This window comes from Pristiophorus japonicus, chromosome 19 (assembly GCF_044704955.1).
Source record: "Pristiophorus japonicus isolate sPriJap1 chromosome 19, sPriJap1.hap1, whole genome shotgun sequence".
Classification (NCBI taxonomy): domain Eukaryota; kingdom Metazoa; phylum Chordata; class Chondrichthyes; family Pristiophoridae; genus Pristiophorus; species Pristiophorus japonicus.
Window position 1 is genome coordinate 16584756 of NC_091995.1, and position 19660 is coordinate 16604415.

At 44.8% G+C, this 19660-nt stretch overlaps 1 protein-coding gene across 5 annotated transcripts in view; it reads left to right on the plus strand.

The window, feature by feature from the left end:
* Positions 1–19660, plus strand: part of LOC139229752 (protein PRRC2A-like) — a 182332-nt gene that overhangs the window by 67202 nt on the left and 95470 nt on the right. For all 5 annotated transcript variants that reach the window (XM_070861308.1, XM_070861311.1, XM_070861312.1 and 2 more), the window contains exon 3: positions 16125–16302. In XM_070861308.1, the coding sequence (XP_070717409.1) occupies positions 16125–16302 (178 nt within the window). The remainder of the gene's footprint in view (positions 1–16124; positions 16303–19660) is intronic.

Here is a 19660-nt window from a genome sequence, read left to right on the forward strand (position 1 = left end):
GCGAGGTGGAGTATGGCAGCGAGGAAGATTGAGAAGAGGGTTGGAGTGATGACGCAGCCCTTTTTGACCCCGGTCCAGACGTGGATTGGGTCTGTAATGGATCCGTTAGTAAGGATCACGGCCTACATGTCGTCGTGGAGCAGGCGAAGGATGTTGATAAACTTTTGGGGGCATCCGAAACGGAGGAGGACGCTCCATAGAACCTCACAGTTGACAGTGTCAAAGGCCTTTGTAAGTTTGAAAAGGCAATGTATAAGGGCTGGCGCTGCTCCCTGCATTTTTCCTGCAGCTGTCGCGCTGCCAAGATCATGTCCGTTTCCCGGAGGGGATGAAATCCGCACTGTGACTCCGGGAGGAGCTCCTCGGCCACAGGGAAAAGATGGTTGAGGAAAACTCTAGCGACAACTTTCCCAGGGGCTGATAGAGAGATTCCCCTGTAATTGCCGTAGTCGGACTTGTCCCTTTTTTAAAGATGGTCACAATCACTATCTCTGAGATCTCCCGGAATGCTCTCGTCCCTCCAGATGAGAGAGATGAGGTCATGTATCCACGCCAACAGCGCTTCTCCGCCATTCTTTAGCGCCTCAGCAGGGATTTCATCCGTTCCCGTAGCCTTGTTGTTCTTGAGCTGTTTTATGACTTTTCCAACCTCGTGCAATGTTGGGGTTTCACTGAGGTGGTAGTGGGTCGCATGCTGCAGGATGGAGTCAAGAACACTCGAGTCAAAGGCAGAGTCTCGATTGAAGAGACCTTCGAAGTGCTCCTTCCAGCGGGCCCTGACAGCCTCAGTGTCCTTGATTAGTGTTTCCCCGTTCTTGGCTAGCAGTGGGGTGGGGCCTTGAGAGATTGGACCGTAGGTGACCTTGACTGCGATGAAGAATCCTTGCACGTCATGACTGTCGGCCAGTTGTTGTATCTCCTGTACTTTCTCCATCCACCACCTGTTCTTTAGGTCCCGGGTTTTTTGTTGGATCTCAGCCTTGAGCCGCCTGTAATGTTGCTTTGCTGCTCCCGAGTTGGGTTGTTGCTTGAGGCTCAAATGCTCTGCGCTTGCGATCTGTTAGTTCTTGGATCTCCTGATCATTCTCGTCAAACCAGTCCTGGTGTTTTCTGTTTGAGTGACCAAGTGTCTCTTCACAGGCACTAGTTATGGAAGCCTGAAGGGCAGACCAAGCGCTGTGGGCATTCAGCATCTCTGTCATCAAGGCACGCCAGGTTAGCTGTGAGCCACTGGCTGTATCGGGCTCTCTTAGCTGGGTGTTTAAGCGCCCCGGCATTGATTTTTTTGCGGCACTGCTTCTGCTGTCCCTTCCGCTTTGGGGCTATGTTAATGTCAATGATGGATCGGATTAGGCGATGGTCCGTCCAGCAGTCGTCAGCTCCTGTCATGGCGCGGGTGATGCGCACATCCTTGCAATCCCTGGCTCGGACGATGAAATAATGGAGCAGGTGCCAGTGTTTGGACCGAGGGTATGCCACGATGCCTTATATTTGTTCCTCTGGCGGAACAAGGTGTTGGTGATAAGTTCACGTTCTAGACATTTTGTTAGGAGTAGGGTACCGCTGGAGTTGGCTTTCCCTACCCCTTTTCTGCCAATCACACCTCCCCAGAGGGCTGTGTCTTTGCTGACCCTGGCGTTGAAGTCACCGAGGAGGATCAATTTGTCGCCCGTGGGGATGCGGGACAGGAATGTTTCGAGGTTGGAATAAAAACCGCTTTGGTCTCATCCGTTGCATTGAGTGTTGGGACGTACGCACTGATGACTGTGCGCATTGGTTCCGGGTTAGGGTGAGTCGAAGAGTCATGAGGTGTTTGTTAACTCTGCAGGGGGAGTCTTTGAGGCGGTTGACCAGCTCATTTTTGATGGCGAAGCCGACTCCATGAAGGCGGCGTTCTTTCTCTGGTTTTCCTTTCCAGAAAAAGGTGTAACCTCCATCTTGATCCTTGAGATGGCCTTCCGCTGCCTGCCGGGTCTCGTTTAGGGCGGCGATGTCTATGTCAAAGCATCTAAGTTCCTGGGCAACTATGGCAGTGAGGTTTTTCGGCTTGTCGCTGTTGGAGTTGTCCAAGAAGGTCCTGACGTTCCAGGTACTGAACTTCATGTTGACGAAGTGGAAGAAGTGTGGAACCCTCTCTCAAAGTAGATGCTAGCTCAATCAATACTTTTGTATCTGAGATTGATAGATTTTTGCTAGCCAAGAGATATGGAGCTAAAGCGAGTAAATGGAGTTGGGATGCTAATCAGCTGTGATCTAATTGAATGACAGACCGGCCCGAGGGGCTGAATGGCTTACTCCTGTTCCTATGGATCTTTAGTTGTAGAGGGCCCAAATTCCCTCTTTGCTCTCCGTCTCTGCTTTAGTTTCTCTGGCCCCAAGTTTCCACATGATTTGCTCCTGATTTTTAGGAGCAACTGGTGGAGAACGGAGTATCTTAGAAATCGCAATTCACCACATTTTAAGTTTTCTGCAGTTCTAGTCATGTAGAACAGTTTCACTTTTGAACAGAATTTTTTTTCAAAAGGGGGCGTGTCCTGCCACTGACACCTGATTTGAAAGTTTCCACAGTGAAAACGTACTCCAAACTAACTTAGAATGGAGCAAGTGAAGATTTTTGTAGGTCTGAAAAAACCTTGTCTACACATTAAAAAATCAGGTTACAAATTAGGCGTCCAGAACGAGGTGGGGCAGGGGGGGGGGAAAGGGAAGTCATTACATTCTACAATAAATCCTTAGTTATACTTATACAAATATTATACAAATAATTCCAACCTGAATAAAAATTTATAAGCAAAGAAAAGATTAAATAAACCATGTTCCTACCATGTGAGAAGGCTGCAGGAAGCCTCAAGTTGAGGCAGCCATTCCCGACGGCAGGGTGGGGGAGGCAGGGAGGAGGCAGCCGTTCCCGACGGCGGTGGGGGGGGGGGGAGGAGGCAGGGAGGAAGCAGCCGTTCCCGACGGCAGGGGTGGGGGGAATGAGGGGGCAGTGAAGAGGCAGCCGTTCCCGACGGCAGCGCGGGGGAGGCAGGGAGGAGGCAGCCGTTCCCGACGGCAGGGGGGGGGGCGAAAAACGGGCGCCCAGCTCAGAGGGGTGCCTGTTTTGCCACGTGTGGAAACTTGGGGCCTCTATCTTCCTCCTCCCACCCCTCTTCCCCCGAAGTAGAGTGTGGCACTGACTACATGCAAAGGAATTAGTTTAAGCATTTGCAGACTTGGCCCAGCCATTGTTGCTGCCCATCTATACTATACTGCAGTGCACAACATAGTTCAAATTTTATCCATTTGTGCAGCTGCTCTAATCTTGCTGTTTACATTCAATGCACACAGTTCACTGTGTATATACGCAGCTCAGTATAAATTTGTTGGGCCGCACCCTGTTGTGATAACACATTCAGCTGCAGGTATATGCCTGCTTTCTTACTGCAGTGGGATCCAGTTATGAATCTGGACGTAAGTACTTTAACTTCAAGGAAAAGGGGAAGTTGGCAACAGCTCCCAGTGGACCGCTCCAGAGCAACAATGCTGAAGGTCAAGGAGAGGGTCGGCAACAGCGACTGGAGCAGTCAGTTGGAAGAGGAGGAAATATAAATACTTTTTTTTTAAAGTGAGTGTTGCTCTTAATGCTGTGTGGTATTAAATCAAGCTGACCAATAGATGTCTGATTTGATCTCCAGTCTGTGCTGTGCTAATCTCAACTAGGGCTGGAATTAGTCTCCATATCCCTGGTTTAGGGAGAGGAAAAATTAGCCACGGTTCCTGCTTCTGATTGATGTGCATTGAACCCGCCATTAATTTCTTCTTCTTTAAATGCCTTTTAACACCAAGGTCTTTTCATAATGGGGCACTTCTGACCGGTGGGAATCACTCCAGTGCTGGTTTGCTCTGCTTTTTAAATCCATGATTTAAAAAAAGTCTATTACTGCAGTTATGAGCCTGGAAACTTAAACCAGTTCTGCACCTGTTAGTTTAAAAATTTTGTGCCAAGTTGAATTATATAATTACTGGAGAGTCGGGTATGTTTGCACTTGAACGCCTCATGTCAGCATGAAGCACCCCTGGATTTGGGTTACAGTGCAGTCGATACCTGCAGCCCCCTTCTCTCGTCCAAAGTTGAGATGCATCCCCTTTTTTAAAATGTATTCGTTCATATGGTGTGGGCATCACTGGCAAGACCAGCATTAATTGCCTTGGAAAAAGTGGTGGTGAGTCGCCTTTTGAACCATTGTTCTTTGTACCGGTTTGGTACACCTGAAGGGCTTGCTGGGGTCATTTCAGCAGGCAGCTAAGAGTCAACCAAATTGCGACGGGCCCGGAGTCTCTCATAGGCCAGAGCAGGTAAGAACAGCAGATTTCCTTCCCTAAAGAACATAAGTGAACCAGATAGGTTTTTACGACAATCCGCTAGTTTCATGGTCACCATTACTGTCACTAGCTTTTTATTCCAAATTAATTTAACATGCTGCACGAAGATGGACGTCTCCATTTCCCACGCTAGCTTGTGAATGAGAGAAATCAGTCCAGTGTTGCAGTTTTCTTCTATGGCTAACACCCCATTAAAATTCAAACTGGGAACATAAAAACTGACTGCAAAAGCTTCTATAGATATGTGAAGAGAAAAAGATTAATGACGACAAATGTCGGTCCCTTGCAGTCAGAATCAGGTGAATTTATAATGGGGAACAAAGAAATAGCAGACCATTTGAACAAATACTTTGGTTCTGTCTTCACGAAGGAAGACACAAATAACCTTCCAGAAATACTAAGGGACTGAGGGTCCAGTGAGAAGGAGGAACTCAAGGAAATCCTTATTAGTCAGGAAATTGTGTTAGGAAAATGGATGAGATTGAAGGCCGATAAATCCCCAGGGCCTGATAGTCTGCATCACAGACTACTTAAGGAAGTGGCCCTAGAAATAGTGGATGTATTGGTGATTTTCCAACAGTCTATCTACTCTGGATCAGTTCCTATGGACTGGAGGATAGCAAATGTAACACCACTTTTTTTTAAAAAAGGATGCAGAGTGTAAACGGATATTTATAGACTGGTTAGCCTGACATCGGTAGTGGGGGAAATGTTGGAATCAATTATTTAACATGGAAACCTAGAAAATAGGTGCAGGAGTAGGCTATTTGGCCCTTCGAGCCTGCACCACCATTCAATAAAATCATGGCTGATCATTCCCTCAGTACCCCTTTCCTGCTTTCTCGCCATACCCCTTGATCCCCTTAGCCGCGAGGGCCACATCTAACTCCCTCTTGAATATATCCAATGAACTGGCATCAACAACACTCTGCGGCAGGGAATTCCACAGGTTAACAACTCTGAGTGAAGAAGTTTCACCTCATCTCAGTCCTAAATGGCCTATCCCTTATCCTAAGACTATGTCCCCTGGTTCTGGACTTCCCCAACATCAGGAACATTCTTCCCGCATCTAACCTGTCCAGTCCCGTCAGAATCTTATACGTTTCTATGAGATCCCTTCTCATCCTTCTAAACTCCAGTGAATAAATGCCCAGTCGATCTAGTCTCTCTCATTTGACAGTCCAGCCATCCCTGGAATCAGTCTGGTGAACCCTCGCTGCACTCCCTCAATAGCAAGAACGTCCTTCCTCAGATTAGGAGACCAAAACAGTACACAATATTCCAGGTGAGGCCTCACTAAGGCCCTGTACAATTGCAGTAAGACCTCCCTGCTCCTATACTCAAATCCCCTAGCTATGAAGGCCAACACACCATTTGCCGCCTTCACCGCCTGCTGTATCTGCATGCCCACTTTCAGTGACTGATGAACCATGACACCCAGATCTCGTTGCACCTCCCCTTTTCCTAATCTGCCGCCATCCAGATAATCTGCCTTTGTGTTTTTGCCCCCAAAATGAATAATCTCACATTTATCCACATTATACTGCATTTGTCATGCATTTGCCCACTCACCTAACCTGTCCGTCACCCAGCAGCCTCTTGGCGTCCTCCTCACAGCTCACACCGCCACCCAGTTTAGTGTCATCCGCAAACTTGGAGATATTACACTCAATTCCTTCGTCTAAATCGTTAATGTATATTGTAAAGAGCTGGGGTCCCAGCACTGAGCCCTGCGGCACTCCACTAGTCACTGCCTGCCATTCTGAAAAGGACCCGTTTATCCCGACTCTCTGCTTCCTGTCTGCCAACGAGTTCTCTATCCACATCAGTACATTACCCCCAATACCATGCACTTTGCTTTTGCACAGCAATCTCTTGTACGGGACCTTGTCAAAAGCCTTTTGAAAGTCCAAATATATCTCACTCCACTGGTTCTCCCTTGTCCACTCTGCTAGTTACATCCTCAAAAAATTCCAGTAGATTCACCAAGCTTGATTTCCCTTTCATAAATCCATGCTGACTTGGTCCGCTCCTATCACTGCTTTCCAAATGTGCTGCTATTTCATCCTTAATGATTGACTCCAACATTTTCCCCACTACTGATGTCAGGCTAACCGGTCTATAATTACCTGTTTTCTCTCTTCCCTCCTTCTTTAAAAAGTGGTGTTACATTAGCTACCCTCCAGTCCATAGGAACTGATCCAGAGTCGATAGACTGTTGGAAAATGATCACCAATGCATCCACTATTTCTAGGGCCACTTCCTTAAGTACTCTGGGATGCAGACTATCAGGCCCCGGGGATTTATCGGCCTTCAATCCCATCAACTTCCCTAACACAATTTCCCGTCTAATAAGGATATCCTTCAGTTCCTCCTTCTCACTAGACCCTCGGTCCCCTAGTACAATCGGAAGGTTATTTGTGTCTTCCTTCGTGAAGACAGAACCAAAGTATTTGTTCAACTGGTCTGCCATTTCTTTATTCACGATTATAAATTCACCTGAATCCGACTGCAAGAGACCTACGTTTGTCTTCACTAATCTTTTTCTCTTCACATTTATAGAAGCTTTGGCAGTGAGTTTTTATGTTCCCTGCAAGCTTCCTCTCATACTCTATTTTCCCTCTCTTAATTAAACCCTTAGTCTTCCTCTGTTGAATTCTAAATTTCTTCCAGTCCTCAGGTTTGTTGCTTTTTCTAGCCAAATTATATGCCTCTTCCTTGGCTTTAACACTATCCTTAATTTCCCTTGTTAGCCACCTTCCCTGTTTTATTTTTACTCCAGACAGGATGTACAATTGCTGAAGTTCATCCATGTGACCTTTAAATGTTTGCCATTGCTTATCCACCATTAACCCTTTAAGTATCCTTTGCCAGTCTATTCTAGGCAATTCACGCCTCATACCATCGAAGTTACCTTACCTCGAGTTCAGGACCCTAGTTTCCGAATTAACTGTCATTCTCCAACTTAATAAAGAATTCTACCATATTGTCACTCTTCCCCAAGGGGCTTCGCACAACAAGATTGATAATTAGTCCTTTCTCATTACACATCACCCAGTCTGGGATGGCCAGCTCTCTAGTTGGTTCCTCGTCATATTGGTCTAGAAAACCATCCCTAATACACTCCAGGAAATCCTCCTCCACCAGTTTGGTTAGCCCAATCAATATGTAGGTTAAAGTCGCCCATGATAACTGCTGTACCTTTATTGCACACATCCCTTATTTCTTGTTTGATGTTGTCCCCAACCTCATTACTATTGTTTGGTGGTCTGTACACAACTCCCACTAGCGTTTTCTGCCCTTTGGAATTTCACAGCTCCACTCATACCGATTCCACATCATCCAGGCTAATGTCCCTCTTTACTATTGCATTAATTTCCTCTTCAACCAGCAACACCACCCTGCCTCCTTTTTCTTTGTCTATCCTTCCTAAATGCTGAATACCCTTGGATGTTGAGTTCGCAGCCTTGGTCACCCTGGAGCCATGTCTCCGTGATACCAATGACATCATACCTGTTAACTGCTATCTGCGCAGTTAACTTGTCCACCTTATTCCGAATACTCCTCGCATTGAGGCACAGAACCTTCAGGCTTGTCTTTTTAACGCACTTTGCCCCTTTTGGAATTTTGCTGTAATGTGGCCCTTTTTGTTTTTTGCCTTGGGTTTCTCTGCCCTGCACTTTTACTATTCTCCTTTCTATCTTTTGCTTCTGACTCCATTTTATTTCCCTCTGTCTCCCTGCATAGGTTCCCATCCCCCTGCCATATTAACTCCTCCCCAACAGCACTAGCAAACACTCCCCCTAGGACATTGGTTCCAGTCCTACCCAGGTGAAGACCATCCGGTTTGGACTGGTCCCCCCCCGCCCCCCCCCCCAGAACCGGTTCCAGTGCCCCAGGAATTGAAGCAAAGGCCACATCTATCTCCGTCTTGAATATATCCAATGAACTGTCATTAACAACTCTCTGCGGTAGGGAATTCCACAGGTTAACAACTGAGTGAAGAAGTTTCTCATTTCAGTCCTAAATGGCTTACCCCTTATCCTTAGATTGTGTCCCCTGGTTCTGGACTTCCCCAACATCGGGAACATTCTTCCTGCATCCAACCTGTCCAGTCCCGTCAGAATTTTATATGCTTCTATGAGATCCCCTCTCATCCTTCTAAACTCCAGTGAATACAGGCCCAGTCGATCCAGTCTCTCCTGATATGTCAGTCCTGCCATCCCGGGAGTCAGTCTGGTGAACCTTCGCTGCATTCCCTCAATAGCAAGAACGTCCTTCCTCAGATTAGGAAACCAAAACTGAACACTCTATTCCTGGTGTACAACTGCAGCAAGACCTCCCTGCTGCTATACTCAAATCCCCTAGCTATGAAGACCAACATACCATTTGCTGCCTTCACCGTCAGCTGTACCTGCATGCCAACTTTCAATGACTAATGTACCATGACACCCAGGTCTCATTGCACCTCCCCTTTTCCTAAAGATGAAATAGCAGCGCATTTGGAAAGCAGTGAACGGATCGGTCCAAATCAGCATGGATTTATGAAAGGGAAATCGTGCTTGACAAATCTTCTAGAATTTTTTGAGGGTGTAACTACTAGAGTGGACAAGGGAGAACCAGTGGATGTGGTGTATTTGGACTTTCAAAGGGCTTTTGACAAGTTCCCATCAAAAGAGATTAGTGCAAAATTAAAGCACATGGTATTGGGGGTAATGTATTGACGTGGATAGAGAACTAGTTGGCAGGCAGGAAGCAGAGTCGGGATAAACGGGTCCTTTTCAGAATGGCAGGCAGTGACTAGTGGGCTGCCGCAGGGTTCAGTGCTGGGACCCCAGCTATTTACAATATACATCAATGATTTAAATTAAGGAATTGAATGTAATATCTCTAAGTTTGCAGATGACACTAAGCTGGGTGGTGGTGTGAGCTGAGGAGGATGCTAAGAGGCTGCAGGGTGACTTGGACAGGTTAGCTGAGTGGGCAAATGCATAACAGATGCAGTATAATGTGGATAAATGTGAGGTTATCCACTTTGGTGGTTAAAAACAGGAAGGCAGAATATTATCTGAATGGCGACAGATTAGGAAAACGAGGTGCAACGAGACCTGAGTGTCATGGTACATCAGTCGTTGAAAGTTGGTATGCAGGTAGAGCAGGCGGTGAAGAAGGCAAATGGTCTGTTGGCCTTCATAGCTTGGGGATTTGAGTATAGGAGCAGGGAGGTCTTGCTGCAGTTGTACAGGGTCTTGGTGAGGCCTCACCTGGAATACTGTGTTCAGTTTTGATGATCTAATCTGAGGAAGGACGATCTTGCTGTTGAGGGAGTGCAGCAAAGGTTCACTGGACTGATTCCCAGGATGGCAGGACTGGCATATGAGGAGAGACTGGATTGACTGGGCCTGTATTCACTGGAGTTTGGAAAAATGAGGGGCTCTCATAGAAACATAGAAAATTCTGATGGGATTGGACAGGTTAGAGGCAGGAAGAATGTTCCCGATGTTGGGGGAAGTCCAGAACCAGGGGTCACAGTCTTGAGGATAAGGGGTATGTCATTTAGGACTGAGATGAGGAGAAACTACTTCACTCAAAGTTGTGAACCTGTGGAATTCTCTACCGCAGAAAGTTGTTAGATATATTCAAGAGGGAGTTAGATATGGCCATTACAGCTAAAGGGATCAAGGGGTATGGAGAGAAAGCAGGAAAGGAGTACTGAGGTGAATGATCAGCCATGATCTTATTGACTGGTGGTGCAAGCTCGAAGGGCCGAATGGCCTACTCCTGCACCTATTTTCTATGTTTCTATGCCCCAAAAGTCATTTCATGTGGGGTCACTCCAATGGCACCTCCAACAGTGCAGCACTCCCTGAGCACTGAACTAGTGTGTCAGCAGTGGCTCAGTGGGTAGCACCATCACCTCTGAGTCAGAAGGTTGTTGGTTCAAGTGCCACGCAGGAGACTTGAACACAAAAATTTAGACTGACACTCTCAGTGCTGTGCTGAGGGAGCGCTGCACTGTCGGAGGTGCTGTCTTTAGGATGAGACGTTAAACCGATGCCGAGTCTGCTCTCTAGTGGACGTGTTTCTGACAAGATTTCTCCCCGGTGTCCTGGCCAATATTTATCCCTAAACCAACAGATTAACTGGTCATTTTCACATTGCTTTTTATGGGAGCTTGTTGTGCACAAATTGGCTGCCACGTTTCCTACATTACAACAGTGACTACACTTCAAAAATACTTCATTGGCAGTAAAGCGCTTTGGGATGTCCTGAGCTCATGAAAGGCACTATATAAATGTAAGTTCTTTCTTTTACTTGTATGCAGCAGACATGGACAACTTTCACCACTGAGCTGAGAGCCGAACTGCTACCCAATTCCCAGAAATGAAGTGTCTTTTAACTGGTGTAATTTGATATTCCAGTTTGGTTTTCTGCACGAGTTTGCCCAGACTGCTCGTGGGTGGTTCGAGAGCTGCGGGCCAGGAGGTTGTCTGTCTCTACCCTGGCTAGTGGGAAGAGGGAAGTATTTTAAACAGAATATTTAAATTAAAATTGGCCCCGTTTTGTCCATGGGTAATAGGATTCATTTTCACTCCAATCATTTTCCTGTGACCTGCTGTATCATTGAAATAAGACTATTTTGTAAGGAAAACTTGGAAATAACAAGATGTCCGTCTGGTCTTCATTGGAAAACTGGGAAACTATAAACCTTTTTCTATTCTGTATCTATTACACACGCCTGTATAGCTGGAAAATTACTGCCTGAATTGCTATATAGCCCTGTTAATTTGTAGCCCATGAGCAATTCACTTTATACTGTTGGGACTTGCATGGTATTTATGACACAAAATAGCAGGTGTCTGGGACTGTGTCCAGGGCCATAACTCACTCAGCCATCTGTTACTGTTGTATTATAAAGTTCACACTAGTGTTGTAATTTTAAATTTATTAGGTTTATAATCTTTCTCTTCCCCTTCTCTGTTCTTCCCGCCCCCCCGCCCCTTCCCTTTCATTTTATGAATCATCATCTTTCAGGCAGGCTGTGCCTCATTCACTAACTTGTTGTTGTTTGGTGCTTGTCCTCTTCCTGAAGACCTGTCGAAGAAAGCTCAATCTGTTTTGCTTTCTTCCCTGCTCCCCATGTCTTGGTTAGTAAATGACCCACGTGGCGTGGTATCAAACCTCACAGGCCAGAGGATTGCAAGTCCGTACTGAGTTTGTTGATCTCACCCGAGAGTAGCAGTGGGTATTGCAATTGGACTCTGCTTCATGGCTAATGAGGGAGAGGGGATTTTTAAAACGCTTCTTTGTCCCTGCAATGACTCCTTCTGAAAAATGTACAAATGTGTGGGCAGTGGGTAAGGCCTCAATCTGTTATAATGAGCAAATCTCTTGCTTCTGTATTGGCTGGCTGTATGCCTGCAAGCATTTACACTTTCAGGAGAGGAGAAAAACAAGGTTAAATTAATAGCCTTGTATGCTGCCCAGAATATATGGGACGATGCCTGGTGTAATAAACAGGAGTTTCATTTATAAGAACATAAGAAATATGAACAGGAGTAGGCCATATGGCCCCTCGAGCCTGCTTGGCCATTCAATAAGATCATAGCTGATCTGATCATGGACTCAGCTCCACTTCCCCGCCCGCTCCTCAAAACTGCTTATCCCCTTATCGTTTAAGAAACTGTTTATTTCTGTTTTAAATTTATTCAATGTCCCAGCTTCCAAAGTTCTGAGGCAGCAAATTCCGTAGATTTATAACCCTCAGAAGAAATTTCTCCTCATCTGTTTTAAATGGGCGGCCCCTTATTCGAAGATTGTGCCTTCTCGTTCTATTCTCCTCCATCAGTGGAAACATCCTCTCTGCGTCTACCTTGTCAAGCCCCCCCCCCCATAATCTTATATGTTTCGATAAGATCACCTCATTCTTCTGAATTCCAATGAGTAGAGGCCCAACTTACTCGACCTTACCTCATAAGTCAACCCCCTCATTCCCGAATCAACCTAGTGAACCTTCTCTGAACTGCCTCCAAAGCAATTATATCCTTTTGTAAATATGGAAACCAAAACTGCATGCAGTATTCCAGGTGTGGCCTCACCAATACCTTATATAGCTATAGTAAGAGTTCCCTGCTTTTATACTCCATCCCCTTTGCAATAAAGACCAAGATACCATTGGCCTTCCTGATCACTTGCTGTACCTGCATACTATCCTTTTATGTTTCATGCACAAGTACTCCCAGGTCCCGCTGTACTGCGGCATTTTGCAATCTTTCTCCATTTAAATAATAACTTGCTCTTTGATTTTTTTTTTCGCCAAAGACCTCACACTTTCCAACATTATACTCCATCTGCCAAATTTTGGCTCACTCACTTAACCTGTCTGTCCTTTTGCAGATTTTTTGTGTCCTCCTCACACATTGCTTTTCCTCCCATCTTTGTATCGTCAGCAAACTTGGCCACGTTAAACTCAGTCCCTTTTTCCAAGTCGTTAATATCGATTGTAAATAGTTGGAGTCGCAGCACTGATCCCTGCGGGACTCCACTAGTTACTGGTTGCTAACCAGAGAATGAACCATTTATCCCGACTCTCTGTTAGTTAGCCAATCCTCTATCCATGCTAATATATTACCCCCAACCCTGTGAACTTTTATCTTGTGCAGTAACCTTTTATGTGGCACCTTGTCAAATGCCTTCTGGCAGGCCAAATACACCACATCCACTGGTTCCCCCTTATCCACCCTGTTCCATCCTCAAAGAATTCCAGCAGATTTGTCAAACATGACTTCCCCTTTATAAATCCATGCTGACTGTGCCTGACCGAATTTTGCTTTTCCAAATGTCTGGCTACTGCTTCTGTAATAATGGACTCCAATATTCTCCCAGCCACAGATGTTAGGCTAACTGGTCTATAGTTTCCTGCTTTTTGTCTGCCTCCTTTTTTAAATAAGGGCGTTACATTTGCAGTTTTCCAATCTGCTGGGACCTCCCCAGAATCCAGGGAATTTGGGTAAATTACAACCAATGCATCCACAATCCGTGCCGCTACTTCTCTTAAGACCCGAGGATACAAGCCATCCGATTCAGGGGATTTATCTGCCTTTAGTACCATTATCTTACTGAGTACCATCTCCTTAGTCATTGTGTTAAGTTCCCCCCCCCCCCCCACTCCCTCATAGCCCCTAGACTATCAGAATATTGTTGGTGTCCTCTACCATAAAGACTGATACAAAATATTTGTCCAGAGTTTCTGCCATCTCCATGTTCCCTATTACTAGTTCCCCATTACTAGTTCCCCAGTCTCGTCCTTTAAGGGACCAACATTTACTTTAGCCACCCTTTTCCTTTTTATATACCTGTAGAAACTCTTGCTATCTGTTTTTATATTTTGTGTTAGTTTACTGTCATAGTTTATCTTCCCTTAATCATTTTTTTAGTCATTCTTTGGTGGCTTTTAAAAGTTTCCCAGTCTTCTGTCCTTCCACTCATTTTGGCCACTTTGTATGCCCTTGTTTTTAATTGGATACAGTCCTTTATTTCTTTAGTTAGCCGCAGATGGCTATCTTTTCATTTACACCCTTTCCTCCTCACTGGAATATATTTTTCTTGAGAGTTGTGAAATATTTCTAACTGTACACCACTGTTCATCAATCGTCCTACACTTCAATCTATTTTCCCAGTCCACTCCCCAACTCTGCCCTCATACCTTCATAGTCTTCTTTATTTAAGCTTAGTACGCTGGTTAGAGATCCAACTTTCTCACCCTCCATCTGAATTTGAAATTCAATCATACTATGATCATTCATTCTGAGGGGATCCTTTACTAGGAGATTGTTTATTAATCCTGTCTCATTACACAGGACTAGATCTAAGATAGTCTGTCCCCTGGTTGGTTCTATTATATTGCATCCTACCGCATTTCAAAGAGTGTCTCCTGCAATTAATGATTTTAAGTCTAATGGCTGTTTTACAGGTAAACGTACAGCCATTTTGCTTACAGCAGTAATCCTAAACTAAAGAATGGGATGAATGACCAATTAATCTGTTTTTGGTTGTGGTAGTTGAGGGGTAGATGTTGATCAGGAGCGCTCCTTGCTGTTCAAGTAGGGGACTGAATGTGCCAGACAAGCAGAGCCCTAATTTAACATCTCCTCTGGAGCAGGCATCTTCAACAATGGAGTATTGGCCTGGATTATGTGTTCCAGGTTCTGGAATGGGGCTTGAAGCCATAGCTATCCAGAGGAGAGTCCTACCAATTAAGCCACTTTTATAATAAATTATAACTGTCACTAATCATTGTTATCACAGGGCTGCAAGTAGGGTTGGATACCTTCCTGGAGGTGAGATTTCATCCATCTCTTCTCTACCCTCTACCATTGGTCTACCATCATGTCTGTCCTCACGGCACACTGCCTTCCCAAGCTGATTGAGAAACAAACAGGCACTTCATTAACCGAATGGATGATTCTTAACTTCAGTCAAATAATCCCTTTTTTCCTTTCATCTCCAGCGTTTTTATATAATTGAAGTGTTCAAATAATTTTTTTTAAAACCTGGCAATGTTTTTAATGTTCTGATAAATTTTCTCCAGGATTGCTCACTGCAGATCAATCTTCAATTCCTGGAGACTCCAGGACAGTCCTGGAGGGTTGGCAACCTTAGCTGCAGCAGGCAGCCATTCCATTCTACCCGTGTGCCTACACAACGCTCACTGCACTTCAAAGAAAGTAATTGTATGTGAAGTCATTTAGAGAGTTGAGAGTCATGATAAAGTACTCAGTGCATTTTTTTTTAAACCTGACTTCCGTGCAGCTGTATCGTGAGGCTGGAAGAGTGCCCTGATGTGAATGGACACACAAAGCAATGTCTTTAATCAGCTGAGTTATTGGTTCCTTGTGTTGCTAATGTCTCTGAAACCAGTGCAGACCCAAAATTGTTGACACAATTTTGCTTTCATTTTATTTTGCCTTGTCTGGTCTGGATAAGTCGTGTGATTGGCTTGGTGTGTTTTTTTTTTAGTTCTGTGACTGTGTGTTTCTAATGCTTTAATCGCTCAATCTGATATTCTGTGGTGTAGTTCTGCTCCTTGAACCCTTTCAGTGCCAGTCAGTTCAGGGTGGCTTTTAAGTTCCCCAGGAAAATAAGACCATTCTGAAAGGAGAAAAGGTGTTTTAGGCTAAAGGCAGTCTCCACTATCCGAGGATTTTTGAAGGGTTTCACCAGTGCAGCATTTCTGTTCTGCAATTAATTGCCCCCCCCCCCCCTCTCGTGCCAGGCAAGTGTCTGCTTTCTTGCCCAAGTGTACATACTCATCCCAAACCCAGGATCAAAGCTGAGTCACTCCCACTCTCCGGGGGAGTAATTGAGACTTTTTAAAAAGTCGACAGAAAAAAAAAGAGGGGATTTTGGGTTGTTTGTAACTCCATTTTAAAAGGAGCCCATATGTTCCACTGCCGTTTGTTTGTTGTTTGAACGTACTCGCCATTAACCAACTGAGTAAAGGTGGTGCCCATATGGCTCAGTTGTGCCTTGTGTTTTAGTGGTTAGAGCTGGAGACCATTAGTGCAGATTAATATTCTGTGCAGCTCTGAGCTTTTGTAATTCCTTTCATTTTCCCAGAGAGATTCGTTTTAGGACATTATGTCTTTGCGCTCCATTTCCATTGCAATAATTTCTCTGAGAGGCAGCTGTTCTGAGATTGCTTACATTTTGTCTTTCTTTGTTTCCCCCCCCCCCCCCCCCCCCCACCTCTTTGCCAGTCACCGCACGTCATGGATTGCAGAGTCTCGGTAAAGTTGCCGCAGCTCGGCGCATGCCACCCCCTGCAAACCTGCCAAGTTTAAAAGCAGAAAATAAAGGCAATGACCCCAATATTTCATTAGTACCAAAAGACGGAACAGGATGGGCAAGCAAGCAAGAATCGCAAGACCAAAAGAGGTAAGCGTTTTGGACATGTACGTTACCGCAGAACCTCTGGATCGGAGGCTGCGCTATTGTTTTTGTAACGCTAATAATGCACTTTTATTGATATTCTGTAACCACGGTTTCCAGTACTATTTAGTCTTCAAATTATATTAGAATCTTACCACCAGCTTATCCACCTTGTGCAGACAGTGGACAAGGATGGGAGCAGATGATGGAACAGGAGACGCTCTAGGATCAGGGAAAGAACAATAGGCCCATTGAGGCCACCTCTCTTTGATCAACCCCACTCACAATCTTATCACCATGTCTCTCATTTCCTTCTCTGCATAAAGGTATCTAATTGCCTCTAATGTACTGTCTGCTTCACTGGCCTCTCTGGTTTACTTTTTCACTCTGAGCAATAGTTTTGCAGAATACGTTTGTTGTCACACATACTCCTGACTAATTAATTTTTAATTTGTGTTGTCTGATATATAACCTCTTTGGCATGGTGAACAGTTTGCTTGCATTGGTTCCCTTCGTAATCTTGAAAGCTTCGGTTGCGTGTGTGAAATCCAGATATTTCTGACTTGTATCTGGTTCATCTTTGCATTTCTCCTCCGCCCATTCATTTTCATGAGTCTTCATCTCTGTCTGTTTCTGCTTATGTTTCTAGTTAGTCTTGATTTCCTGTTCAAAATAAGCAGTTGTCAGGTCCTGGAATGAGACATGATGAATTTAACTTTCATTTGGTTTAAATTTGTAAACGGCAAATTTTAAACATTCATTTACGGGATGGGATGTGGGTGTTGCTGGCGAGGCCAGCATTTTTTTGCCCATCATCGATTGCCCTTGAGAAGATGGTGGTGAGCCGCCGCCTTGAACCGCTGCGGTCCGTGTGGTGAAGGTGCTTCCACAGTGCTGTTACATAGAATGTTCCAGGATTTTGACCCAGCGGCGATGAAGGAACAGCCGATGTATTTCCAAGTCAGGATGGTGCGTGACTTGGAGGCGGTTGTTCCCATGCGCCTTGTCCTTCTAGGTGGTAGAGATCATGGGTTTGGGAGATGCTATGAAAGAAGCCTTGGCGACAAGTTTCCCCAATTTTGTTTTCGCGTGTGGCGCAGCCCATTTGAGTTGTGTGTGAAATTTCACACTTTAAAAAGCATAGAGGTGCAGCATCGAGGGAAGTTGCTTGGTAAGTTGCTGCAAATTTTGGACTGATATCAGGAAATGTTTCTTCACAAACGCACTGATTAATACATGAATTGGGCTCCTGAATAAGGCAATGGAGGTGATAAAGCCCTGGATGCTGCAATGGAAAAATTTGCGTCATTCTGGTCGGATGAGCTAAACTCGGCCAAATAGCATTCCTCGTCCATAATTGATCTTTTAAATAAGCATTTGCTTGATACTTACAAATTCCTCCCTGCTGTTGTTACCATTTGTTTTAAACATTTCGGTGATACAGGTGTAGTGTTGGAAATACGGACTACGGGACCGATCGGTGGCAGGGTCGTCCGGAATCCGTAACATGTTCCAGAATCCGGACCCGTTGACCCTGCCGACATCGGGGCCCCGCCGCTGCCCAACCTTGGGCCTCCTCCCCAGCCCGCCCGAACGGCTCAGCCATGGTGGGGTCCCTTCCTCCTTTCTGATGTTCCGGAAATGCCCGAACCTGGGCTCGTGTGTGTCCGGATTCATGACATCAGAAAGACGATCAAAAGCCCGGAATCCGAAACGGCCTCGGTCCCGAGGATTCCGGATTCTCGACGCTGCGCCTGTATTCTTTGCTATTTTAACAAAGTCAGCAATCGCATCTATTTTGAACAGCTTCATTAAGATAGCAAGCAGGACAATTTCACTTGTTGATGCATTCCTTTAAAAGTTTACATACTGTAAAATTGCTGCCCCTTAATATATCTTGGTACTGTTTAGAGTCACTCGGGTCTAATTCTCCCAGTTAAAATTCTTAACTGTTCTTGTTGTTTTATGTTAGCAATGTGCCATCAGTGGTACATGCACAACGTGCTCCTGATATATGTTGCACTTAACAATATAAAGGTGCAAATTCTGAATATCGAATGTCAACTCAAGACACATTCTACTAATCTATGAGCTGCCACCAAGTATGGAATGCTACACAAAAAATTATCACTATTACTTTGTAAGTCTCTGCTTTATCACTTTTAATTGAACTATCTGCTTAAACATCCTGAATGATCAACTGTATTTGGGAGAGTAGGTTCAGAATATGGCAGAAATGCTGAAAGACCACCTGCAGGCACTTTCTCTGGGCAAATTTGTGTGTGTCAACATGAACTGGCAAGTATCTATGCTGATCCCTTGCCACTGCGCTAGAATTCTATTGGGGATTTGAGGATGAAATGATTTTACAGGTGATGTGGCCATTTCCTCTGCGATTCTTTTAAATGTTGTTTCTTTGTTAAAGCTATTTATGGTCTTAGATTTGCTGGGTGGCAAGTGTATATTGCTTTTTGTGGGGGAAATGCATTTTTTTTTAAATCACTGCTGATGTTTAAAGTCTTGTGATGTACATCCAGTATGCTTCCCTACTGCAAGTTTGGTGCACCATTAACGGGGCAAGCGACTGGTTATCGTTCAAAAACCTGCATTTTTGCTGCCTCCGGGACTTTTTATGCAAATCCTCCCAGTATGAGAGGTTTGTTGTGGTATACTGCATTATGTCAAAACATTTGCGCCTCTATTTATGCCATTGCCATCTCTGCCCTCTTCTGTTTGGCACACTAGCAAATGGAGCGATAGCGGAAATTTAAAAAAAAATCAAATCTTTGTAACTCTTAAAATGCAGTCCAGGGTGTTTCAGTTGCAGCAAAAACCAAATTCCACCCAATCACACCTGAATAGTACCATGCTTTAAATTGATGCAATCGATGTCTGTACTTAATCCTTTTTCAGATGCTGGCTGAGAAGATTGGAGGTCCTTTTTTTGTTCTTTTGTTCTATTTTACATAATTCTAATTGGGTTAATTGGCCTGAAGTTTATATGGCAATTTTTAAGCATATTGCTTGTATTCGGACATCCATTTGATGAAAAAGGTGGGCAAAAATCACCTTGCTTATATCCTGTGCTGACTTTTTTTTATTAGTTTCCCACTCAGGACTGCGTTTTTTTTCTGCCCCATTTAATTCATACATGGTTCGTTCATGGTTGATTTGTGCAGCTCAGTTTATTTTCACTACAAAGTCCGTAGGACTGGCCTTGCTGAATAAAGTGGGGAAGTGCTATAACGAGCAGTTGTGGAAGCAAACCTGCAGCTGTGCATGCAATCATTTAATCTGATCAAACTACCGGTGCTGCAGCTTGGGTTTTCTGCTTTGTTCTCCATCCATTCGTGGAGGTTTTCTG